Source organism: Microtus pennsylvanicus, chromosome 4 (genome assembly GCF_037038515.1).
Source record: "Microtus pennsylvanicus isolate mMicPen1 chromosome 4, mMicPen1.hap1, whole genome shotgun sequence".
NCBI classification, from domain to species: Eukaryota; Metazoa; Chordata; class Mammalia; order Rodentia; family Cricetidae; genus Microtus; species Microtus pennsylvanicus.
Genome location: NC_134582.1, coordinates 21,938,701 through 21,965,347, shown reverse-complemented (window position 1 = coordinate 21,965,347; position 26,647 = coordinate 21,938,701). Strand labels below are relative to the sequence as shown.

The 26,647-nt window shown below is 35.4% G+C and overlaps 1 protein-coding gene across 3 annotated transcripts in view; it reads left to right on the top strand.

The window, feature by feature from the left end:
- The window catches only part of Wdr7 (WD repeat domain 7), a 277,322-nt gene that overhangs the window by 70,028 nt on the left and 180,647 nt on the right, over positions 1-26,647 (top strand). For 2 of the 3 annotated variants that reach the window (XM_075968485.1, XM_075968488.1), the window contains exons 17-19: positions 8,236-8,331; positions 10,453-10,571; positions 12,480-12,603. In XM_075968485.1, coding sequence (XP_075824600.1) covers positions 8,236-8,331; positions 10,453-10,571; positions 12,480-12,603 — 339 coding nt within the window. The remainder of the gene's footprint in view (positions 1-8,235; positions 8,332-10,452; positions 10,572-12,479; positions 12,604-26,647) is intronic. The other variant, XM_075968486.1, reaches the window with a different exon arrangement.

Sequence of the window (26,647 nt, the reverse complement as noted above, 5' to 3'; positions counted from 1 at the left end):
TAATATGCCATAACTTATTTTGTTTTGTTTTATTTTATTTTTGTTTAGCTTTGTTTTTCATTAGGATATAGGAGAGTGAAAAGGCTGACTTTCTCCTCCTCTTGAAATTAATTCTAAACACTTCCGTGAAATTAATATGCTCAGTTGTTCCGGAGTGTATCTTTTATAGCTGTTTAAAGACCAGGGTGAAGATTAGGATGTATATAGAATAGATGAATTCTCTATTTAGACTTGGCACTTAGCTGCAAGATAGCTCATCATGATGTGCAACTACTCCAGAGTTGGAGAAAGCAACAATCCTGACAGTAAAATACTTTTGAAGCTTCAAATAAAGGGGACCCAGTTAGCACCATCACAACTTCTCTGGTGACCTCTCCCCTCTCCTTTATTTATTTATTTATTTTGCTTTCACACATTTCTATTTTTATTCATGAGCTTTTTGATATACTTTGTATTTTTTGAGAGTTACTTGACAATTTAGTTCACTGTATAATATATATATTCTGTTTGACCTCTACTGTCAAATTTATTAGTTTTACTGCTTTAGAACTATAGTTTGTTATTTTTTGCTGTGTATCATTCTGTTGAATGAATAGAGACCACAATTTAGACATATTTTCACTATTTAGATTTTCTTCCAAGATGCCCTATATTGTGACAAGGAGATACTTTATATTCCTAATTTGTTAAGATTTTTAACTTTGCTATTAATAGGTGTTAAATTTAGTCAGATTTTTTCTGCATCTGTTGAAATAATTATGATTGTTCTTTTTTATTTTATTCCTTAGATAAAGAATATTGGCTTTTTGTTTGAAAAATACTTGGCATAAGGGTCACTCTTCATCCTGATGACTTATCCATCTTATAGACTATTAACTACAACTAGTAAAATTTTGCTTAAGGCATATGGTGTCCATGGTGTTTTAGAGTATAGTTTCACTTCTGGTAATGACTTTCTGTAGTTGATAATGGGGTGCTGGCCTCACAGAGTGAGTGAAAGTGGTCCTTTCTCTGGACTTTTTAGGGTGGATTGTAAAATGGATATTATTTACTCTTTATTTGGGTTGTGAAAGAGTGAAAGCTTTATTAAATAAAAGCTTGTAGGCCTGAAGTTTTCTTTATAAGGTTTTTAACTATATATTTTAATTTTTTGTGCATATCCCGGCGTTCTTGTTTTGTTTTTGTTTTATAATTTTCTTTAGTGAACTTTCTGTCTGATTTATCAGGCAAAAGGTTCTAGAAATTCTTAAAATTCCATTTTTAATTTCCATTATTCATCTTATATATGTTTTCAAAATCCAGCTTGTTTAGTAGAAAACAATGTTTAGAATCTTCTCTAAGAATCAATAGTGCTCAATTGAATTCTGTGTTTTTCTGCTTTCAATTCTTTGATTTATCATTACCACCATTTCATTATTTCTACTTTAAAAACCAAGATTTTCCAAAGGTCTGTCTGGGTTCTCATTGATAGTGAAATAACGTTTTTCCCATAATTGGAATCTTTTGGAATTTTTTCATTTTACTGTATTTACTTATTAAAAAGTAATATATATATATATTAGTGGCATGGATGTTTCAATATATTCATCTATTTTGGAATTACTAGATCAAGCTAACTATTTCTTATATTACATTTCCAGTGTGTACCCATATATATGTGGTGTGTGTGTTTGTGTGTGTGCGTGTGTTCACATGGTCTACCTTGGTGAACATACTGTGTGTATGTTAAGAAGTGTTTAGTCTGGTGTTAGGTAGAGTATTTTAAAATGTCAGGTCAAGTTTTTCCATGAAACTCAGGAATAATGTGCAGTTGATCATTTTCTGCCTACTTGTGTCTATTAAGTAGATAAGATGATTGAAACCCGAAACCATAACTATTCATTTGCTTATGCTTCCTTACACTTCTGGAAGATTGTTTTCATGTTTTTTAAAACTCCTGTAATAGGCACATAAATTTTTATAACTTAATAATAACAATATTCTTATTATTTGGCTTATTTATTATTATAAATGATCATCTTTGTGCTTCCTGATATCTTATTTGTCAAATATATTCTATTCATAATATTTAGCATCTTTAGTTACTATTGTAGTCATATAACTTTCCCATCTTTTTGTCTTTTGTCTATTTGGAACTTTGTATTTAGGCAATTTTCATGTAGGTATCATGTAGTTACATCTTGCTCTTTTATCCAGTGTGACTTAATTTGGTTTGTTGTTTTGTTTTTGAGACAGTGTCTTTAGCTGTTTACATTTAATGTTATTGTTGAATAGTTAGATTTGAGTCTTTCTTTTGCCCTACTGTCCTTTGTGGTTTTTTTTTTTTTCTTTTGCCATCTTTTGGATTACCAGGTATCTTTGAGTCTATTTCTTTTTTTTAAAAAAAAAAATATTTATTTATTTATTTATTTATTTATTTATTTATTTATTTATTTATTTATTTATTATGTATACAATATTCTGTCTGTGTGTATGGCCGCAGGCCAGAAGAGGGCACCAGACCTCATTCCAGATGGTTGTGAGCCACCATGTGGTTGCTGGGAATTGAACTCAGGACCTTTGGAAGAGCAGGCAATGCTCTTAACCTCTGAGCCATCTCTCCAGCCCTTGAGTCTATTTCTTACTTCATAATTTTTTGGGGAATTTTGGAATTATTTTACATTGTGCTTCAAATATTTTTTCCTAGTGATCTCATATGTATATTAGGTACTTAAAATTTCCTCATTTGTTAACGATGCCTTAAATTTTAAAATTTTATTTATGTAAATACTTATTAATCTCTCTCTCTCTCTCTCCATTTCCATGTCCTCATGTGCAGTGGGGTAACTACTGGAGATCTTTTCTGCACCCGTCTCTACCCACTGAACCCTCTCACCAGACTTCTTTTGAGCCCCCTCTAAGATTTCTATTTAGTTTCTTTTGAGTAGTTGCAGTATAATTTGTCATTTTTCATCAGAGTCTGAACTTTAATGTATCTTTTTTTCCCTGGGTAATGATTTTTATATCTTTCCTAACTCACTTTGATTTGAGTGTGTGGAGTTATCTAATTATTGTCATATCATTGCTTGTTCTGAGTTTGTTTTTAATTATTCTTCTTATCGTTTATACTTTCCTCCCTCTGTAAATTGTCATGTTTGAGTAACACGGCACATGCTTGCCATTTTGTCAGAGGGGTACCGGGTATTTTGTGTTCTTACAGACCTTTAGCTTCCTTTTAAGATGGACTTCTGTGAAAGCAGTTTGAACAGGTAGATTTTTGAGCAATGCTCTAAACAAGGTAAATGACTCCCTATTACTGAGGCAAGGTTTTCCTTAGGACTCCATCAAATGCTCCTGAATCTGAGGAGTCCCCACAGGCTGGTGGAGGAAGGCACTCTTTCTGGACTTTCTGATGGCTCATTCTTCTTTCCTCGCTAGTTTCCTGAAGTGCTCTGATTGGTTCTCTGCTGGAACCCGAGGCCAACCTTCTGCACAATTCAGGCTCCTAACTCTTTTCTCTAGCCTTAAAATCTGTCCTCTTCTCCCAAGACCTTCAGCTTTGTGTCCCCTACTCATTGAGTTTAGATTCCCTGTGTCTTGATTTAGGAGCTCTGTCAAGATGATAAAACAGGACAATTATAGTGTTCACTTTGTTTCATATGTATCAAAGAAAATGTTTATTTAAAAATAAATAAATGTAAAAAATGTTAATTTCAAACACAAAATTTTAAGGGATTCTCTGATTCATCTAGTACTTCATTGCAAGCCTGGATTTCTACTACTGATCCTGAAAAGGTACCTGTGATTCAAAGGGCTAGACACAGGCCAGGATAAGGTACCTAGCCTCTGGCTTGCAGTATTCCAGACTCCTCACAGTACTAAACTCTAATCAACTTCGTTTTTAAAAATTAAATTAATTAATTTTTGTTGAAAATAGATTTTTTCATACAATATTTTCTTCTCCCAACTTCTCTTAGATCTTCCCACCCCCTACCACCCAAATCTGTAAAATCTATATCCCTTCTTTCTCTCTCACTAGAAAGCAGAAATCTAAAGAACAACAACAATAATAATAATTAAAATTAGATAAAAGTAAAAACAAGCAAACCAGAACAGACACAGCTTCTTTAAGGAGTTTTCGCTCACAGTTCCAAACTCTCAGTAAAATACAAAATTAGGTCGCTAACATTTTCAAACATTTCTAATCTTCAGAAGTTAGTTTTTTGTGTACTTATTCTCACAAAATAATTGAAAGATATGTATAGTCAAATTAGAAGATTAAACAAAAGCAAAATAACAGAGAGCCTAGAAAGCTAGGATCTGTTGAGAATATGAAGAAAGAATTTGTTTCATGGTAACTGGGTAACTGGATGTTTCAGGATGATAGCTACTCAGCAGACAGGTGCAGAGTATTTCTGGACATGCTACATATCTTATAAGAGAGGACAGTGAACTTGGTCTGTGGAAAATCACTGATTGACCAGAGTTTATATCTGAATCAAGCAGGAAATTATTTAGGGATCCATGTTGCAATAGTGCCTTCATGGTTACTGTACAAATCTTCATAATAGGCTAATGAGTATGGCTTTCTATTATCTCTTCTCACTAGAACACATTAAATGGGAATGTTTCATGACAAAAGGCATCAGAAAGAATTTAGAGGTTTTATTTTTCATGTACTTTTTTTTTATCACATCCATCACAAAGTTACTCTGTGAATTGTGCCTTTAGCATTGACACTGAACATGTAGTCTGACCAGTCAAATGGGATGTTATATTATTTGATTTTATTTTGACTTTGTTTTTGTTTCTGATTTATTTGGTCACACAGGTTTTTTTTTTGTTTTTGTTTTTTTTCAAGACAGGGTTTCTCTGTGGCTTTGGAGCCTGTCCTGGAACTAGCTCTGTAGACCAGGCTGGTCTCGAACTCACAGAGATCCGCCTGCCTCTGCCTCCCGAGTGCTGGGATTAAAGGCATGCGCCTCCATCACACAGTTTTATAACGACTTCCTTAAAATTTTAAGATAGTCAAGAATGACCAAAAAAAAAAAAAAGAATGACCTTGAGCTACTGATCCTTCTACCTCCTTCTCCTGAGTGCTGGAATTACAGGCCTATAACACCACTTCCAGTTATATTTAGTTTTGTACTCCAGATAGATCTTAGGAAAAGAGATCAGCCCAAATTAATGATTTATCTTAAATATTGTATGTTGATTTAAAAGATAAGTAGACTGCCCGTTTACATAAGACATATAGAAGCACAGATATAAAGGAAGATTGTAAAAAGGAAAATAATGCAGACCTGGTGCAGAATATCCTCATGGTAGGTGTATGGTTGCTGATGCTACAGGAGCTCCTGCTTTCTAAGGGTCCTTTCCTTTCCTTTCCTTTCCTTTCCTTTCCTTTCCTTTCCTTTCCTTTCCTTTCCTTTCCTTTCCTTTCCTTTCCTTTCCTTTCCTTTCCTTTCCTTTCCCTTCCCTCTTTTTCCCCTCTTCTTCTTTTCTTCCTTATCCCCCTTTCTCTCTCTTCCCTTTCTCTTCCTTCTCCCCTTCATTATGATAACCATTAGAATTGTAGTTAAGGCTACTCAACATTTCAGAGTTTCCAGTGTGAAACTCTGAAAAACTTTACTTCTTAAGCATTGCATTTATTTTCCTATATTTTTGGATATTCTTTTTCCCTTTGTGGAAATGTAAGGGCTCTTTGTGCTGATAAACTAGAAGACTTTTGAGATTTAGACCAGTACGTAAAGAGCCTTTGTCATTCAAAATGTTAATCTCTGTGTTACTCTTATCACAATAGGAGTGGGGGTGGATGGAGTTTAGGATAAGCTTCAAATGAAAACAGAACCGTTTATTCGGATAAAAAACATAGGCGTTATAATATTGAAAAACACATTTATGCTATTTAATGAAAAGCTGGAGCCAGTATTTACAGTCACGTCATATACAAGTTTGTTAGAATGATCAAGTTTTCCATGGGACAGTAGCAGTTGATGAGTCTGGGAACTACAATAATGCTTTCTTAAAGGACCCTCCTTGGAAAAATAATGGGACTTATATCTCTTTCAATTATGTAAGAAAAAGAAAATCATAAGTGTCCCTGCAACTTTCCTGCTTTAATAAGATGAGCAAATATGATTTATGCGTAAATCTTCAGTATCCATCACAGAACTTTTCGGGTTTGACATTTATTATTAAACGTTGAACATTTGAGAGTGCTCTTTTTTCTTCTAGTTTCTGAGTTTCCTATATGGATAGTTATAAAAAGCTGTGACAAGAGTTTAATTTCTCAGTGAACTGTGACTGTGTTTCTAGAGTTTGACATTTCAGTTGTAAGATAGCATGAGTAAATTTTATGTAGGTCCAGAGATTTTTAAATCTTAATAAATCTGAGTCCTTAATTTCTATTACTTGGTTTGTAGCGTCCATAGGATTTATTAAAGTGTAAAATGTTAATGACTCCAAAATTAGAATACCAAGGGTTTTTCTTTTTTGTAAATAGTTCAGTGTGTTGATACCAAGTCCTAGCGCAGGTCCTTAACAGCTTCACCAGCTGCCCTGCTGCTGCTGCTTTGTGAATACTAGTTCATTGAGAACATATCAAGGCTTAATTCCACTTATTTAACATAGCAGATACTGATCAGTTACTACTCAACCCTTACTTGTTTATTCATTTATTTTGGACTTTCTCATTTTTTCATTCTAGTGCATCTGTAGAATTAAGGTGAAATCAAACAGAATTAACACAGATTTTTCAGAACACATCTTTTTCAGAGGCTGTGAGAGGGGACTTGTAGTGAGGGAGGGTTAGTCAGGTGGGAGCGCAGCAGAGTGCATTATATACATAAAAAAGTTCCTGTAAGCACATTTAATACTACTGTTTCTACTGTTGGGGTTCGCTAGAGGAGGCTGCTCAGTACTTTTGGTGGCATGAGGTTCAGCCACAGGGGGAATCCCCCTTTGCATGCTTATGAGCTTTTTGCACAGTGAAGTAAATGTTATCTAGGTCATTTTAACTGAATTTGTAATTAAATGGTAAAGAGAATTTTAAAAATAAAAGTATTCATTGGAGGATATTAACTATTTGGTGTCCTTTTAAAGATTATGGTAGAAATTTTATATAATATGACATATAATTAATAAATATAACATAAGATAATCATAACTCTATTATAAACAAAACTCAGGTCTATCCTAATAAAAAAGCAGTACAGTTTTCCACATAGACGTTCCATGTGTGGGAGAAGTATGGAGCTCGTTCCCAGACTTCTTTTAGTTCGACTGGTCACCTCCCAAGTGCCTGAGTGACATTCTGGTGAAAATTATAAAAAAGTTGTCTTTCTGCAGCAGTCGTATCATAACAAAAGAGCCTCATGGCATGAAAAGCAAACATGTCATCTAGCAGACCATGCCTGATCTACTCAGGAGCACACACCCTTTGCTGCCCAGTGCATGACATATGGTAATTTCTTCATAGGAAGGAAATGACAAATGATGACATCTAAATTTTACCATTGACCTCTAGTTGTAGAAGGTGTAGGCCTTAAGGGCCTTTGGCTTTTTCATATGCTAATTTAAGCTGCAACATTTTCCTACGAGTACAACCTTTTGGGGTTGGAGAGGGGTTGGTTCATCCCTTGTGTAGGAATCACAATGTGCATGATGGTTTTAGTGCATCTAGTTTTAAAGTGAATGAAACTATTGAGTCTTCCAAGAAGAGTTCAATATGGTGTACTGTGTGTGTTTTCTACAAGTTGGTATACTTGAAATTGAGTTCTTATGTAAGTATAGACAGTCAAAATGCCATTTAGTTTTCTGTTGAGAGTTTTAAAAATAGTTTACACATAATATTAGAGAATAAACTTCTAAAAACATGATCAGCAATATGAAGGCCTCATAAAGTTTTCTCTTATATATTTAAACACTGAATTACATTTCTGTTTATTCTTAATGTAGTTTTTCTTGTTTTGTGGTTATATTTTTATAAGATTTTTCTTTGTTGTGGACTTATAGTAAAAAAGGTCTCAGCTTTGAGCGAAAGTTGAACTACTTTGAGATCACCATTCAAAGAGGTGCTCTGTCTCTGTGGAGCTTCTAATGAGCCTTCCTTTCCAAATAAAACATCATTTTTTAGTTGTATGTTCACTATATTTTGCTAACTTTGTTTTCATTCTTCACTAATACTAAGCTTTTTTTCAGAAACTGCTGACCCTCAATTCTTTCCTCTTTATTTCTCCTATTTTTCTCTGCAAGTCGCTGCACCTGTCGTTTCTGCTCGGTCTGACGCTGATCACTCTGGCTCTGACTCTGCCTCTACCGCTTTACATACCTGTTTCTTAGTAAATGAAGGTATTCTCTCTCTTTGTATCAACTTCCTTTCTGCCTCTGCTTTGGCCTGATAGACTTATTCTTTTTTTTTTTAAATCTGATTTATACCTCCATCTGCTTTATTTTATATGAGTCCTGGGGTTCCCATTTTGTAACTTTATTTGCTGAACCCAGTGCCAGGAGCCAAATGTAGAAAATGTGATGTTCCTCCTTCCTAGAGTGAACCTTGTCTGCCATCACCCACACAGCTACAGAGAGCAGGGATGCTAAGCTTGCTTATAAGGTGAATTGCTTGTCAGAGTGGTTTTTGCCATTTGATTTGTGGCATTAACAATAATAAACTTATTTTATATGTACGATTAGTGTATGAGAGACACAATGTGCTGTCTTTACACAACCGTATACACTAGCCAAAGATGAGTAAGTCTGTTAATTGACATTCTCAACTGAAAAGTCTTCAGACTGATTACGTAAGCCAATAAGAGTTCACCTATTCTTGTACTGTTTCTGCTCCAGGCAGAGGCACAGATTGTGAGTTCAGTTGGCCTAACATCCTTCTTGTTGTGTAGTTACACAAATGGAATGTAATTTTGGAGCTTTGAAATTGAGAATGGAATCTGCAAACATTGGCTGTTTCGAACTCTCTTAACATCGTTGAACCTGAAAAGTATTGGAACTTGTGGGCTCTGCGTTATATCCACTTTCTCCTGTATGGTCTCTACCTTTCCTAGTTTGTGTAAAATAAAAAGGAGGAACTTTATAAAATCAAAAATAGCACTGAAAATAATTCCGACTCTTCACCAAAGTTAATATTGCAAGGCCATTAAGACAAAGGGATGTTGATTGTGTGTGAAGCACAGAGCCCCTGTTACAAGTAGTGCTCCCAGGGAAGAAAGAATGGAACTTAAAATGACAGTATCATTGTCCTTTTGGTTTCTCTATCAGAGGACTATGCTAGAGCTTGAATGTGAAGGCTGGATTGGAATAATCAGAATAATATTTGTTGAGCCATTTTAAAAGAAACATTAATTTAAAATATGCTGTAGGGCTTTTATAAGAATCATCATGTGCTAAAGTTGACTCATAAGTAGTTCATTAAGACGTAGTGAATCATTAAAACATATTAAGAAATTACACATTAGTGATATATGTGTATCTACTTATATGTTATAAATTTTAATATTAAATGTATGTTCATCATCTAAATTAATGTAATCACATATTTATTACCTGTTGATGAGAATTTCTTTACTGAATGGATAAATCTTAACTAGGTGACTCCTCTCTCTTTTTTAACAGTTTCAGAGATCACTCTATATTTTATCATAGGGTTTCATTATTAACTTAGAAGAATACAGTTTTAATTCTTTCAAAGCACAGAACTGTTAAATTTCTGTGCTCACAGACAATATATGTATATGAGTATAGTGGTATGTAACACATGTCTTTACCAAATAATTAGATTTCCTATCAAGAATCAGAAATTTGAAAAAAAATATTTTCTTTAAGTTGGAAAGTGATATTTAAGACTGTAAATTTTGAATTGTCAAGTTTTTGTGTGTAATGTTTTCATTAAAAATTAACGTTATGCAATTTTAGCTTTGTGACTAAGTTTCTGATTCATTAGGAAGAGAGGGGTTCATTAACTATCTTAATTAAAGGTCCTAACAAGGGAAGGCTCCCCTTTTGGCTGGTATGTTGGCAGCTCACAGATGACCATGCCTCAAGTGACTGAACCTATGATGAATATCTGAGAATGTCCTTTTCATGACAACAAGTTCATATGTCTAAATGTATCTCACATGCATTTATTTCTATGTTTTCCTATCTTCTAATATGTTTATTTTAGAAAATATTTCTAAAAATATGTTTTCAATGAAAATTTGGCAAAACTTTGTGTGGAAAATTGTTCTTATTGGTTTTAAAATCTACACAGTTCTTATAGGTTACCAAATACATGATTTAGGGGTGAAATACATTTTATGATGTTTTGATACATAATAATATTAAACTAAAATGATTTATAGCATCATTTTATAGATTTTCCCTTTTTGTTTTTGATAAGTATTCATTAATAAAGCTTTATATTTGCTGGAGAATACCGAGATGTCTAAAGTTTTGCTGTACGTCACATTTTGGTAGGATGGAGCCAGTTAGCTGCCATGCACTGCGTTATGCTGCCAGACCTGCTGGGACTGGATAAATTCAGACCTCCTCTTCTGGAGATGCTGGCTCGAAGATGGCAAGATCGATGCTTGGAGGTAATGATGAAGTTATAAGGAAAATAAAAATACTTCAATAAACAAAAGTAATACTTATCTCATTTGTCCTATCACTTACTCATTCCATTGTGGAAAATGTGGATTCTAGAGTTCCATGGTTTTCCTCCTTTGTTTCTATAGTAAGCAGTAAACTTTCTAGCTTGTTTATTTATTTACTCTTAGAAATTTATTGAGTGTTTCATTAAAAGTTCCACATACCTTTTAGAATTATGTCTTAAGAATTGGTTTCCATAGAAAAATGCAGCCACATGACAAAGACATGTATCCATATTTAGTATAATAATCCCTTCCAACAAATTCCAAGTGAGTAGTCAGAGACCAATAGAAAGTCCTGTGTTCTGGTAAAGCAAGACAGTTTTGTTTTTTGTTTTTGTTTTTAGTTTTTTTCGAGACAGTGTTTCTCTGTAGCTTTGGTGCCTGTCCTGGAACTAGCTCTTGTAGACCAGGCTGGCCTCGAACTCCCAGAGATCCGCCTGCCTCTGCCTCCCGAGTGCTGGGATTAAAGGTGTGCACCACCACCGCCTGGCAGCAAGACAGTTTTGGAATTTAAAAAGAGTTGGGTTAAATGTTAGTGAAACAATTACTAACTTTTTGACCCTGGATACTTTGCTTAGTCTATTTGGAAAACATTTTAGAGACAATAATGTAATTCTTATGAGAACATACATGTTGCTAGGCAGTTTTGCTACATGAACATCATAGATTGTACATTTGTATACTCAATAAATTACTGTGATGTCATTCAGATATGATTTGATAGGACCGCTGTATTTCTGGCTTTTTGTTGGCTGAAGCATCATAATACTTTTAAGATATTTGCTTGGTCTGGTATCTGTTGACTCAACTTCAAACAGAACTGAAGTATAGTAAAGTTTTCATTGAATAATTTTTTAGTTCCCTTTAAAAGACAGTATATTTATAAAGAATGTTTTACTTAAACTCTTCTTTAGATGAGGCTGAATTTTTCCTTAAGCCATAAATAGTTAATAAATTGAATAAATTGATTAGTACTTTGCTTAAAAATAGACTAGCGTTTTTGGGTTTATGTCTGTGGTATTTTTGTTAAAAACCCTGAAATTAAAACGCAAAATACAAAGGTTGCATAGCCAATTGAAAGAAAAATTGATATGATTTTGAAAAATGACTCCTTCTATATAACCTGAAAGAGGTTACACAGGAATCTATTTACCCATTTTGTTTGTGTCTAGGTATATGTGAATCATGTGGATTTATACCTATTGGATTATATAAAAGATCAATGCTTGAGGCAATGTTGATATGATAAAGTAGATAACAAATAGTAAAAAGGCTTGGTGAAATGTAAATTTCAAATCAAGAAATAATATTTTGAAGACCTCTGTCATCTCTCTGGCCTGTTGACTCAAACATTATTTCCCGTGAATAGCTTTAATGTATTTGGCTGCCTTCATCCCCTTCCCTTAGCTCCAACCAAAATTGTCATATTTAAAGAATTTACTAGATAAGGTTAAGTTTCTTTGGGGTATTGGGGAAAACAATTTACTGCTCCTAACATTGATTTTCTTTAACAATAATAGTTACTTGGAAATTTAATAATTAAAGATGCTGTTTTATAGTATAAGAACACTTTAGAAAATCAAATTTTAAACATAAAGTTGATTAGATATCTTTCCATTAGTTTAAAAATATTTTTGAATGAAAGCATCTTGGATCATGTGTAAAATGCTATCATTTAATTTCATCGTTCCAAGCTACTCACTTTCTTATTTGATTTGTACGTTTTTTCTCATGTAAATAAATATGCTTTCTGTGTTTTCTGATTTTTATATTACTATAAACTTTCTGGTTTGTGGCCGTCACTTCACCAACTGACATGCTTTTTGTCATTTATTTCTGTGATTCTCTTAGGTGAGAGAGGCGGCGCAGGCCCTGCTTCTAGCAGAGCTGAGAAGAATTGAGCAGGCAGGACGAAAGGAAACGATTGATACCTGGGCTCCTTATTTACCTCAATATATGGACCATGTCATATCACGTAAGAGTTTTCATACTTTTCTGGAAAACTTGGGAGGATTCTGAGTACCAGTCTCAGAAGTGTTCATGCTTTGTGACATGAACAAAAGTGAGAGGAAGGGATGCTTAAACCCCAGTCTTTCTGATTTGAGTCTTGGTAGTTTAGAGTATGACAGTTTAAATGAGCATGATAAAGCAAATATCAAAATATCCACTAATGACCTGACTGTTTGTAATGCTAATCCCTACTGACAAAAGCAATCCCTACTCTATTTAACCCTAACTCTTTCCTCTGCATGTTGTTTTGTTGACCTTGTGGTTTCTACTTGGTCCATATTGATCTTGTGTTATGAAGTGCAGACACTTTTTAACATTACATTGATACTTGAAAAAACAGAGATTTAGTAAAGTTACACCTGTGCACAATGGGAAAAGAGAAAATTAGCAAGAATTGTGGCAGGTGAGTCTTTCAAATAACTTTGATTTGAACAAATTGGGAAAATTATTGTCTTTTTGGGAACTGTTGAAAATACAGCCTTTTTACTCATGCTATTAGGTTAAATTCATTGGGAAAAAGGTTGTATTTGTTAGCATAATTTTTCTCTCTGGTAAAAATGTTTGTCTTCAGTTTACTAAAGTATTCATTTTTCTAAAAATGTTAATTAAAATTTTATTTTGATTTATGTTATAAGCTAGCTTCAGTTTTTAACATAAAATCTTAGTTAAACTTTAAAAAACGTTTTACTATGAAATTAGGCCCGGAGTTTACAGTCTTCCCCACTGTCAGTTGTTGGTGTAGTTAAGTACTTACCCGCATCGTGCCCACCCCACGTGTTATTCTAGCAGCACATGCCCTGGTGAAGAGGCGAGGCGAAAGGAATTCTTAAACGTTGTTAACTGTTAAAGCTGACTTGGTTGCCAGATCAGCCCGTGTTGACCTGTGCTGTTTAATTAGGCATGTGACCCGGGGGACTCTGCTAGAGTTTATTGGCCTCAATCTTTTCAGTTAAAAATCAAGATGATAGAGGTTTTATAGAGTTGTAATGGGTATGGAGTGAGCCGACCCTTGTTGAGATTGGTACCTAGCTCACAGTGAGCACTATTGATTTGTTGAGTAAATAAATACTTGAGACAAGTGTGGTCTCGTTCACATGACATCAGGGGCATAACAATTCTAATTAAAACTCATCTGAGTACCTCGATATTTACTGAGTGAATGTAAAACATTTTACACAAAAGTAGATTAAGTCAAAGCAACGACATCAACAATAGCAAAAATGAAAACAAACAACAGAAGCAAACCCTCCAAATCTAGGAACTCAGCCTAATTTCAGAATTTCCTTTCTGCCTCCTGTCTGCCGTGGTGTGAGCAGCTCAGCTCCACCATGCCTCCTTGCTATGTCTGATTGGCATTCCTGAAGCCAGCAGCTAATAAACTTTCCTTCCTTAAGAAAAAATAATTTAGAACCTCTAACATACATTTACTTTTTAAAGATAGTAGGCTTAAAATTCTTTTGACAATTTTTATATAAAAAATTTAGGCCTAGGGACTGTAGTTTAATGGTAGAGTGCTTGCCTAACAAAAGGACAAAATAAAAAATTTAAAAGTAAGTTTCCAGAATATACAAACAAGAAAGAAAGAAAGGAAGAAAAGAAAAGAAAAAAAAAAGAAAGGAAGAAAAAAAAAAGAAAGAAAAAAAAGAAAAGCAAAAAAAAAAACCCACCTTTGGAATATTTGAATAAGTAATCTAAGTAATCTCAAACATGCTCCTTGTTCCTGATGTGAGCCTTAACATTAGAAAGTAGATTCTGATGGTTCACTGTGACATAAACCTTGCTGAATAAAACTTCCTCAAGGGTCTGGGAAGATGGCTTGGTTGGTTAAGCGCTTTCCATACAAGCATGAGGACCTGGTGTACCATTGTAATCCTCTCCCTGGAAAAGCAGGGAATAGGGCATCCTTGGTGCACCAACCAAATCGGTGAGCCCCATATTTAGTGAGAAAGCTTGTTAGAAAGATAATGTGAAGATCCATTCAGGAAGATGCCTCTCTTTGTTCTCTGCCCTCAGCAAAGGGGCCCACACACATTTATATATACAATTTAAATAAGTTATAAATAAATAAACATGTAAAGTTATGTAATTTTGTATATATATATATATTCATATACATAATTAATTTTTAAAACAATCTTCACAATTGAGGACAAACTATGAGTGAGGTACTCAAGAGTAGCCTGAAGGTCATTCTACACAATAGCAAGTCACTGTAGACTCTTTTAAGAGGAAAATTGCATTAAAAAATATAAAAGCAAATAAATCAGAAACGTCTTTTTCAAGACATCTTTATTTAGCTGCCACAAAAAGGGAAATGGAAACCAGATATAAATGTGGGCAAGTCGAGCGAAAGAAGTTTCCAAGGCCCGATAAGAGATTGCATTTAAAGAGCTAAGAAAAGAACCAGAAGGGATCTGTGAAGCAAGAAAACCAAAGCAAACATGCAAAAATATTCCAAACACGTGACCTTCTTTCTTATTGTATAGCTGACCTCGTGAAACGTTTTTAATACATGCTCATTCTACAGAATACAGATCTTCTAGAACATTTCAATAGGAAATTACAGGCTCTGGTCTTGAGGGGGAGACTCAGATGGAGAAAGGCAAACAGTGAAATGTAGGGAGTCACATCTTCCTACAGGACGGCAAGCTGCCATTTCTACCAGCCCATTGGCACTCTACAGATCCCTTCTGAGTCTTTAAGCCCTATAGCCGGGAAATTGCTAGTGTTTTAAAATCAGACTGTTAATGACGCTGAAGAAGATGTTACCTATTATCGGCTCTGTCATCTGAAATTTAAATGCTTAGTTTCGAGTTACAATTTTAGAATTTGTTGTTTACCTCAAGAATTACAATAAATCACGAGGTAGTGGTGGTGTATGCCTTTAATCCCAGCACTCGAGAGGCAGAGGTAGGTGGATCTCTGTGAGTTCGAGGCCAGCCTGGCCTACAAGAGCTAGTTCCGGGACAGGCTCCAAAGCTACAGAGAAACCCTGTCTCAAAAAACCAAAAATAACAACAACAAAAAGAATTACAATAAATCACTGTTTAAACAAAACACTTTGATTCATATAGTTAAACTACTAGACTGATATTTAGTTCTACCAAAAATCCACATAGGATAAATTAAATTAAATTCTGATATAAAGTAAAAAAAAAAGAACAACTAAGAAAAATGTTAAAAATTAGTACTGAGTTGTACTATTGACAGTTTGGAAAAAGAGATAGCATTATTTGTTATATCTATTTTATTTTGCTCCTAGAAAGAAGAGAATGGCTTTGCTACAAATTAAAGGTATAATATAGACACTAATTATTCCCCAGAGCAGTGGTAGAAATGTATGTGCCATGAGGTATCTGTTAGTGGGTCCAGGGAGGATAATGTAAACAAAGAGTATTAATGATCACAATTGTTTAGAAACTTTCTCTATATCAGATTTTTGCTTAGTACTTGCAGAGTTGATTTTTAAATTTTTTTAATTTTTTTTTTTATTTTTTGGTCTGAGGCAGGGTTTCTCTGTAAAATAGTCCTAGCTATCCTGGAACTCACTCTGTAGACCAGGCTGGCCTTGAACTCAAAGATGCACCTGCCTCTGCTTCCTGAGTGCTGGGATTAAAGACACGTGCCACCACCATCCAACTTTTTTCTTCTTCTTCTTCTTTTTTTTTTTAAAATTGTATTTCTACGTATATTGTTGTTTTGCCTGCGTGTATATCTGTGTGAGAGTGTAGGATCCCCTGGAACTAGAGTTACAGACAGTTGTGAGCTGCCATGTGGGTGCTGTAAATTGAACCTGGGTTTTTTGTAAGAGCAGCCAGTACTCTTGACCCCTAGCCATCCCTCCAGCTCAGGTCTGTGCCTTTAATTTAACCAGTCTGATAACCTGGTAAAGTAGATACTGTTGTTGCCACACCCTGCAGTTTGTTTTCTTTCACATGAGGTAATAGGCTAAGGATCTGAAAATTTGTCTGAAGTTCCTTCCGGCACTTAAGTGACTGCTAGACCACAAAACTCACTTTTCTTACCCTCTGTTTATTCTACCTGGCTTACTCCAGCATCCTGAGATCTTAGCTGAGGGTATATAAGTAAGAATAAATAGACTAGTCAGTTGGCTTGCCTGCTACTGCTGTAAAATGATGTCTTTCCCAGTCATGTGTAACTGTAGCACAAAATGAAGCAGAAAAATAACTGTTAGAAAAGTACTCTCTGGTATTTTTCATTATTGTTTAAGTATAGAGTAATTTGCTCCTAATTAAGTTTAAATTTTTCCTGTTTTGTAATTAAATCCTTTTTACTTGAGTATACTATTTGAGTACCTCAAAAATTATGTGAATGCTGGATTACCTAAAATTTGAATTTTATCCCCTATTGTGATTGTGTGTGTGTGTGTGCAAGAATAAATAGACATACATTCTACTAAATGTAACTGAAACACCACACATTATCAACTTTTGATTCAATATGCTAATCAATTCTGGAACTCTAATGCTGAGTGTCGAATTAGTTTTACTTTTTTATTGAGAGCTTTCTGTTTTAATAAAAGGGAATCAAGCCAAAGGAATAGGGATTCTGGACGTATTAAAGGAGAAGAAAGCATTTAACAAATGAGGAATGACCACATAGGGCTGGCGAACAGATTTTCTGTCCTAGGGGATCAAAGGTTACAGAGCCAGCTGGTGGGCAGCCCACACCTGCTGTCCACCTGCTTGTAGTGAAGCCTCTTCCACCAGTGCTGCCAGTGTTTGTGGAGGTGACCCCCACTGTGGGTTTAAAGGGTGTTTGACAAACAGAACCTGTTCCTGGCATGTGCATCTTAGTCACTGAAATCTAGAACATGTTAGAGTCTATCTGGAAAGTACACCACGCACCAGCAATTGTCTTATAATTTAACCATTCTACGTATTTAAAGATATGCAATAATTACACGAGCGATATTGCAAATGCCTAAGTTATGCCTGGTTATTTTAGAAGAATGCCTTTATTAATTATTTTTCTGAAATCCAGAAAGCGTTCTTCTTGGAGAGCTCTTGGATTGTGATAACCTCTTATCTTTGAGATCCAGGTTAAGTAGCTAGCAGCTTCAGCTAAGTTCCCTGTCAGGAAGGGATTGGACTGAGAATAAAAACCATGCCAACTGGCCGTGTTGATAATACTCTCTGAATTTTATATAGGTATGGTGTATAATAGACCACTAAAAAGCTTCTTGCAGGAAATGATGGGCTAGGCTTGGTGCTCTTCTTGGGGTTCCTGAGAGCAGTAGTGGTGCTTCTGCAGAGCACCCGTTACAGTAGAGGATACAAGTGGTGGTCACAGGCAGGCAGCCCTTCTATCCCAGCTCCTGTCTGTACTTTTCCTTTCCCTATCCTGCTGCTTCAGCACTCATTTAAATTTCTGTTTCTGGGGATCCTGGTAGTAGACTAGCAGTCACTGGGAAAGAAGAAGCATCAGCAGCCTGCCTTAACCGATAGCCACACATTTTCATAAGACCGCAAAGTTCTCAGCTCTTGAATGGCATGAGACTTTTGTTGTAGGTGATATAGTTTTGCCTTTAACCAATCAGGAATCATTGTTTCATCCTTTGTAAATATCAAAAAATATGTAAAGTTCTGCTTCCGACTTTTTGGTAGGAAATTTAAGGATACTTACACTGTTTCCCATCCTAATACTAAATACAACATACATTCTGCAACACTGACGTATGGGAATATTGTACAGCTTTTCTGAGTCATCATTGGTTTGCTGGGTATCACTTTTTATGTTCTAGTGCTTCTATATAGAATTCTAATAATTTTACTAAAAGGGGATTAATTTTATTTTTTTGAATCTTTTAAATCATGGTGTAGATAAAGATAAATGTTGCCTGAGATCTATTCTGAATTAAAGATGTTTATCAGAACCTACTTTTACATATTTCTTACTTGTGACATTCTACATGTAGCATTTTGATAATTGACTTTTTTATGAGGTCAAGCACCTGCTGTTTATGAAATATGCCCACATTTGTCCTCCATTCCAGTCGCTGACTTCTCTGAAGTAAATGCTGATGGGTCCTGATTTCTTCTGGCCTGTAATACAGTTTGACCTTAAGGGGCATTAGGTCACAGGCGTAATTATTTCTCCTACATTGTATTCTGCTTCCTCACAGTGCTCATCTCTTCCAGCTTCAAAAACATCAGATATAAAATTCACTATCACATAAATGAAAAATCTCTCCTGATGTGTAGCTGCTGTGATTTTAGACACTTCTGGACAACCTACTATTAATTTGTAAGGTTGTCTTCTCCGGTATTGATAGAAAAATGTGTAATATATTGTGTTTAATACATATTGATATTATCAGAAAGCTCAATCCTTTGTTCTTTTCGAGCCCCTGCCCTTTTAACTTCCTTTTTGTTAGATTGCCTGGATCAGGCTCCTCTTTTTCTCAACCATGAAGACAATAGGATTTCTTTGTTCAACAAAAGACACTGTTAGAAAATGTTTGGGTTTGACTTCCAAAAAACCATACTGTAATATCTCTTCTTAACCGGGAACTAAGTTTCATTTCTGGTATTATAAAGTAGAGTCACTCTGGGCACAAATGTGGATGAACCAACAGTAGGCTTGAGCTAAGAGGGTGCTGTATGTGCCACATGCATAGAAAGTGTAGCTGGTAAACTGTCCCTAATGCTAGTGTGTTCTCCAGTGTGCAGATAATGCCAGAATTGGTGGTGGGAAGAAGGCAGGAGAGACTAGAAAGGGGTTTGACACACGTGATTTAATTGAATCTGGCTCCAGCTCTCAAGGGCGTTAAACTACATGGCCTTCCTCTCCTTCCCTTTCTCCTTTCTATTTTCCCTCTTTCCTTTACATTTTTATTCCATGTTTGGAAATTTCAGAGATAACCATATTAGGGGAATGATTTTTCTGGATACTGAAAAATTCTCCAAATTACTAAATAGATGCTCAGGATATTTTTATAAATCTGTTTTGGTTGAAATAGTTTAAAAAACATTTATTCTATGCAGAGGCTGTCATTTTAGACCATATTGTGGAGTGACTACTGCCTTCTTGTTGTCACAGGCAACCTCTTGATGAAGACACCCTAGGTTGTTGTGCCTCTTACATTTCATGTTTTATTTCTTAGAACTTTCCCTTCTTTGTCTTGTTGTTGTTGTTTAGTAAATGTGTTGAATTTTTATTGCTATTGAGCTGTTTTGTTTCACTCCTAATGGCCTCCTTCCTGGTTTCTGATTGGCATCTGCACTACTGTGGAAATTAGGAAGCCAGGTCATCTAGCTTATTCTAGTTCAGTATCCGGTAAGAGTGAGTTGGCCAAGAATGAAAGCTGCCAGATGGCAAGGCACCCGACAGAGCTTTAGAGTAAGCGCCTTGTGGGGCTCTCACTCTATGCCTGCTGGGGGTCACCTTTTTTGTTGTTATTGTTGTTATTTTTTTGTTTGTTTGTTTTATGGCATTCTGGGCACCTTTCTTTTTAAGCAACAATATACTAGTTAAAATTAGTGAAATAAAGGGACAATTATTTGGTTAAATACCTCTTATAATTTCTGTTTTATAAATCATTTGCGATTAAAGGGCATGCTTCTTTTAGGACCATCTGAAGAAACTGTAGTCATTGTATACTGAGTTCTTATGTATGAGCACCTCTTATGTACTGGGAGGCAGAAATCTTTTATGTTCAGATATACTATATTTATTCAAAGTACACTATATTGCATTTGCTCACAGTGTTTCCTTGGGAATTGGATATTTTTTCCTCATTTTTCTTCTAGAATGTCATAGGAGTTGAGCTTAATTTTAAACACCCTAGATTGATCTTGTATTTAGCAACAATAAATGATTCTTCTTATCTTTGTTTGGCCACCAACCCAATGGAATTTCTACTTAAAGAGCTATAGCTTTCTAAAAGAATATCCCATTGATTTGAAATGATTTTTTTAGGCATTATTTAATATTTTTGTGATTTTCCTTTTATGTATTCAGTAGTCTTGGGAGCTACAGTAGTAAAATAGCCAGTTAAAAATGAAAGCATTTTTGTGTAGGTTGGTTATCCAGACTTAGTTGAAGCAATATAAGAGAAACTGTGTAATCAGTGATGTGGTCAGAGAACTTGGCAGCGTTAGTTGTGTGAGTGCACGCTTCTGAGGATCAACACTGTCCACTCTGCCACCAAGAGTCCAGGCTGTGTTTGGATCCCTGTAGTGCAGTGTGTAGAGCAGTGTACAGCACCCGCTAGTGTGGGCCTCCTTGCATGGCTGTCTCTATCTCACTCCATTCGGGCCTTTTCTGTAGAGCTATTGGACTCGAAGGGCTTACAATAATTTTGGTAATTTCCTTCTTTTTCTTTTTCACAAGTCTGTCACATGTCTGCCATTGTCTCTGTTTCTTCAATGCAATGCAACCAAATTTCTTCCAGATCTGCAGTCTATATTCAGACACCTGGGAGGAGTTCCTGACTTTCTGTGAGATACGTGTGCATGTTTACTGCTGGCTGTAAGCATGGAAGCACTTAAGCCTGTGGGGGCTATTTTATAAAAGAGAACCACTCGCTCAGCCTTTGATACATTCTTTTTTTTAAAGTGATATTTAAATGGAAATGCCTGGTAATATCTTCGGCTGGGTTTCTAGTGGCCTTTGTGATAATAAATGAGCTAATATCACTCACTACAAAGAAGGTGGTATTGATTTGTCTTATCATTTTCTTGCTCATTTGCAGAAGACAAAAATTTATAATGCTGTTGGAAATAAAGACTTTCCTGTGGACACTGGAACATGTTTTTCTAATAAAGCAAGTATAAATTCTGAAGGAGAATGGTCCCTTTAGGTTCATATATCTGAATATTTGGTCCCCAGTTGGTGGAACTGTTTTTGGAAGGATTAGGAGGTATGACCTTATGGAAGGAGGTGTGCCCCAGGTAGTGGGCTGTGAGCTTTCAAAAGTCAACACCATTTCAGTTAGTTCTCTCTGGCTGCCTCCTACTTGTGAGGATGGCTGTCAGCTACTTCTTCAGCATCATGCCTGCTGCCCTGTTTTCTGTCATGATTATTATAATAGCTAATGGCAGCTTTTGTTCTAGTATTACTTACACATTGTGGGATTAAAGTTCTCCAATTACTCTAAATACCTTTTCCTAAAATCTTTCCATCCTTCTCCCGCTGCTTTTTAAATGCAGTATTCTGTCCTTTATTATTCTCTGGAGATGTTGCTCTATTGACTGGGTGCCTTTATTTATTAAACATGTTTTGATATGAATATGTATTAAAGCTTCATTGTACATGACATTTGCAGACACTGTAAATATTTTTAGCACTTCTAGCACACAAATGTAATGAAAAAAATTTCTCTTTGTTTGAACACCCGAATTGACCCCAGCGAGATTGAGATTGATCTGGTTTCTTTCAGCCTGTTAAATGCCAATCCAGTCATCTGTAACAGTACTTAGGATTTTTGTAATTTTCTTGTACATGTTTTCTGTTTCTTCTATAAAACTTACCCCTCAAAGATTTTGTTTGCTTGATTAAGAGATGAAAACAATCACAATCACCTCCTGCTATTGTTTGTTTTAAAAACTTGTCCCATAAAAACTTGTCCCACAGTCGATGTCAAGTCTGTAGGCATGCTTCTCTTTTATAATACTGTGGAGGGACTTTATAGTTTGCTGCAAAAGATGGTGAGACTTACATTTAAAATGTTCTTAGACTAAAGATCATCCAGCTTGAAGAACAGATGTGGAAGAAGGTGGATGGTTCTTCATTCCCAAACATTTCTAATAATTTAAAACATGATTAAACTCCATCTTTGGGGCTGGGGAGATGACTTAACCATTTAAAAGTACCCAGTCTTCTAGTTGCTAATAAAGAGACTGGAGTTTGGTTTCCATCACCCACATCAGGTCACAACTCTAACTCCAGCTCCAGGGAATTCCCATGCCCTTGCCTTTTCATGGCACTTCACTTATTTGTGCAAATCTTGTTCTTTCTCTCTCACATACTCACACATGCTCATATACTTAAAAACAACAAAAAATAAACAATTCATAAAGGATTCCCTTAAAATCGATATCTGTTTAGTAATTAAGTGTAATTAGATAACTATGCATAGCTTGTAGATGCAAAGATATAAATTAGCTTATTTTTAATTATTATAATATCTCAGACATGAAGAAGGCCTTTCTTACTCATTGGTAGGATGTGTCTAGAATAGATTACTAAGATTTTAAAAACTTTTTATTTTTTTGAAACAGACTCGCACTAAATAGCCCCTGCTAACCTCTAATTTGCTATGTAGAACAGTCTGACCTCAAACACATCAAGATCCACCTGCCTTTGCCCTCCGCTCTCCACGGTGGTGTGATTAAAGGCACGTGTCACTCTATCTAGCCAAAATAGTTTTTCTTTAATTAAAAAATTGTCTCCCCTTAAGTAAGGTTTTGTTTTCAAACAAATACTGTGATGATCAGAGACACAAACTAGAGGGTGACTGGATGACGTAAACTGGAGGGGGACTGGATGACGTAAACTGGGGGGGGTAACTAGATGATGTAGCATTCATCGTCTTAAGCTATCATGGCTTTTCATATTCTTAGGGCCACTTTCATAAACTACTTAAGGTCACCCACAGGTGACCAGGTGTCTCCTGTTTTTAAGATAGAACTCCTGTGAGTCTGAGGTGTCCCAAGCATTCTCATGAGAGTATGGAACTCATATGCAATAGGGATGCTCTAGCATGGTGGTTCTCAGAGGGAAGGTGAGACAGGAGGATGAAGTTTGGAAGATGATAGTGGCATCCTGATTTCATCCTCTGTCACTTGTCTGCTTTTTCGTTATAATTTCCAAGCAGATAATGATATCTTGGGATTAAAATGGCATTTTCACAGGACTTAACTTAGGTTGGGTTTGAATTTGCAGGACCAGATTACTGAGTCGAATAATTGGCCATTTTACTACTGTTGCTCCCAAGACTATTGAATATATAAAAGGAAAATCTCAAGAATATTAAATAATGCCTCAAAAATAGGTGGGATATTCTTTTAAATAGATAGAGCTCTTTAAGTAGAAATTCTATTGGGTTGGTGGCCAAACACAGATAAGCAGATAAGCAGAATCATTTATTATTTCTGAATACAAGATCAGTCTAGGGTGTTTAAAATTAAGCTCAATTCCTGTGACATTCTAGAAGGAGAAGGAAGAACAAATACCCAATCTTTTAGCTTCTGCAGCACCTTCTGAAACTGTTTTGCTCTATTCACTAATACCATCTTGTTTTAAGAGTTGGTTTTCTGCATCACACACATGCCACAGCAGTGTATTTGCTTATACTGACAGTGTAGAAGAGAGTGCTGGTGTAGAGACAGCACAAACCTTGTTATTTGTAGACACCTGCTTACTGAAGTTTGTTGTCGTGCAGATTAACTTTGGTTCCTTTGTGACTGCTATGGTTGTGTACTATCTTTTGGGCAATACGTTCTTACTTCTTTTTTTTTTTTCTTTCGAGACAGGGTTTCTCCTTAGCTTCCTGGCCACATTCTTACTTCTTACCCAGCAAATAGAGCTCCCTTCACAGAGCTGCATGGTAGTCTATACCCACTGGCTTGGCTTGTCATCATGGGCTTGACATGCAGTCTGAAAAGCTGTTTCCTGGACACACAAAACATTTTTGACTGTCCTACATAGTTTGATATATGTTTCATTATTTTAATTTAAGGTGTGCCAACCTTTCAGATATGGTTTATCCATTCTTGGCTTTGAAGCTTTTTTCTAATATATAATACTATGATTTTATAATTCAACTATAGTCATCTTTTAATAGCCATAATCAAGTTTGACAAACTCCTATAACAGTCACTTTTTTATTCCTTTGACTTAGTTGTTTGGGTGATGGTTAAGTCAGTTCATTTGTATAACTTTCTCTTTCTCCAAGATTTGTTAAGTATAGAGAAGGTTTTTTCTCTTTTTCCCCCCTATATATTAAGTTGATTTGTATGCGTTTCTAAGAAGCACATTGCTTGAACTTTGGTTATTATTTTGCCTATTAAGTATTTAAAGTAAATTTAATAGACTTTGTTTTGGATTAAGTTTATTGTTGAAGAATTCTCTTTTTTATTTACTTTAAACTTCATTTGTTTCTGTGTGTGTGTGTGTGTGTGTGTGTGTGTGTGTGTGTGTGTGTAGTTATGTACGTGAAGTCAGGTGCCTGAAGAGTCCAGAAAAGGGCCGGGCGGTGGTGGCGCACGCCTTTAATCCCAGCACTCAGGAGGCAGAGGCAGGGGGATCTCTGTGAGTTCGAGGCCAGCCTGGTCTACAGAGCTAGTTCCAGGACAGGCTCCAAAAACCACAGAGAAACCCTGTCTCGAAAAACCAAAAAAAAAAAAAAAAAGAGTCCAGAAAAGGGTATTGAATTCCCTGTAGCTGGAGTTTCAGACAATTGCAGGCAATCAGATGTGGGTTCTAGGAATCAAACTCAGGTCCTCTTGACAACCAAACAACGTCAGCATTTATTGTCATTTGTTCTCTTGATCTTGGCCATTTTCTCACTGGGGTAATAGGAAATATTAGATTTGTCTTATTTATATTTCTCTAATTGCTCAATATCATGAAAACTTTCTGAGATATTTCTTGGCCATTTCTATTTTGTCTGGACTAACACTAAAAAAAGAAACATCAGAATTAAAGGACATTATATATCAAATGGACCTAAAAATATCTATACACTATTCTACTCAAACACCGAAGAATATACATTCTTCTCAGATGGCTATGAAAGCTTCTCTGGGAAAGAAAAGAAATCTTAACAAATTCAGAAAAATTGAAATAGGTCCGTGAAGCCCATCTAATTACAATGCAATACACTTGAAATCAATGAAATCAATAGAAAATCTGTTTCTAGTAATTACATAAACTCATGGATTTAAGACAACATCATAACAGAACAATATAATGGTAGGAAAAATCAAAGAATTCTTGGAATGAGAAGAAAATGGAAACACAATGCAGCCAAGCCCGTGGAAGACATTAAAGGAGGTCCTAAGGGAAATTTATAGCTCTAAAATCATGCTTTAAAAAGTCAGGAAGAAAACAAATAAATGACTTACTTAACAACTCAGGAATCTGGAAAAGAAAGAATAAACCAAACCTAAATCTAGTAGGTGGCAAGAAGTAAAAATCAGGCTACAGATTAGTGAAATGGAAACAAAATAATTAAGAATCATTATTCTAAGAGCTGATTCTTGGAGAAGATAAAAAGATCCTTGGTTTAACTAACCAAAAGCAAAAAAGATGACTCAAATTGGCAGAATCAGAATGAACAGGTAAACATTACAAACGTCAAAGAAATTCAGAATATTATAAAGCAGTTATTGCCAGGCAGTGGCGACACACGCCTTTAATCCCAGCACTCTGGAGGCAGAGGCAGGTGGATATCTGAGTTTGAGGCCAGCCTTATCTACTCTACAAGGTACGTTCCTGCCAGGGCTGTTATACAGAGAAGCCCTGTCTTGATAAACAAAAACAAAACCAAACCAAACAAAAAAAGGACAAATTTTTAGATTCATCCAAACCATGGAATTTAAACCAAGGAAAGAATGACAGCCTTAACAGTCCCACAGGAACTGTAGAGATCAAACAGTAGTAAGCAGTTTTTCAACTAAAATAAAACAAAACAATAATAGCAAGAAATGAAACAGTAATAAGCAGCCTTCCAACTAAAATAAAATATCAAGAGATCAAACAAATAAGTAATAAGCAACTAAAATAAAACAAAAAAATATCCAGAAGAGAGCCCAGGGCAAAATGGATTCACAGTAGAACTCTACCATACTTTTAAAGAAGACCCACAGATCTATTTAAGATAGAAAATTAAATGTAATAGAAAATAAAATTTCTATTTTCACAAAAAAGGAATCCTTTTCTACAAAGTCATTATTAGTCTAATACTAAAGTCAGGTAAAGACACTAACATCAAAAAAGAAAACTACAGGTCAATATCCCTGATGAACATAGATGCAGAAATC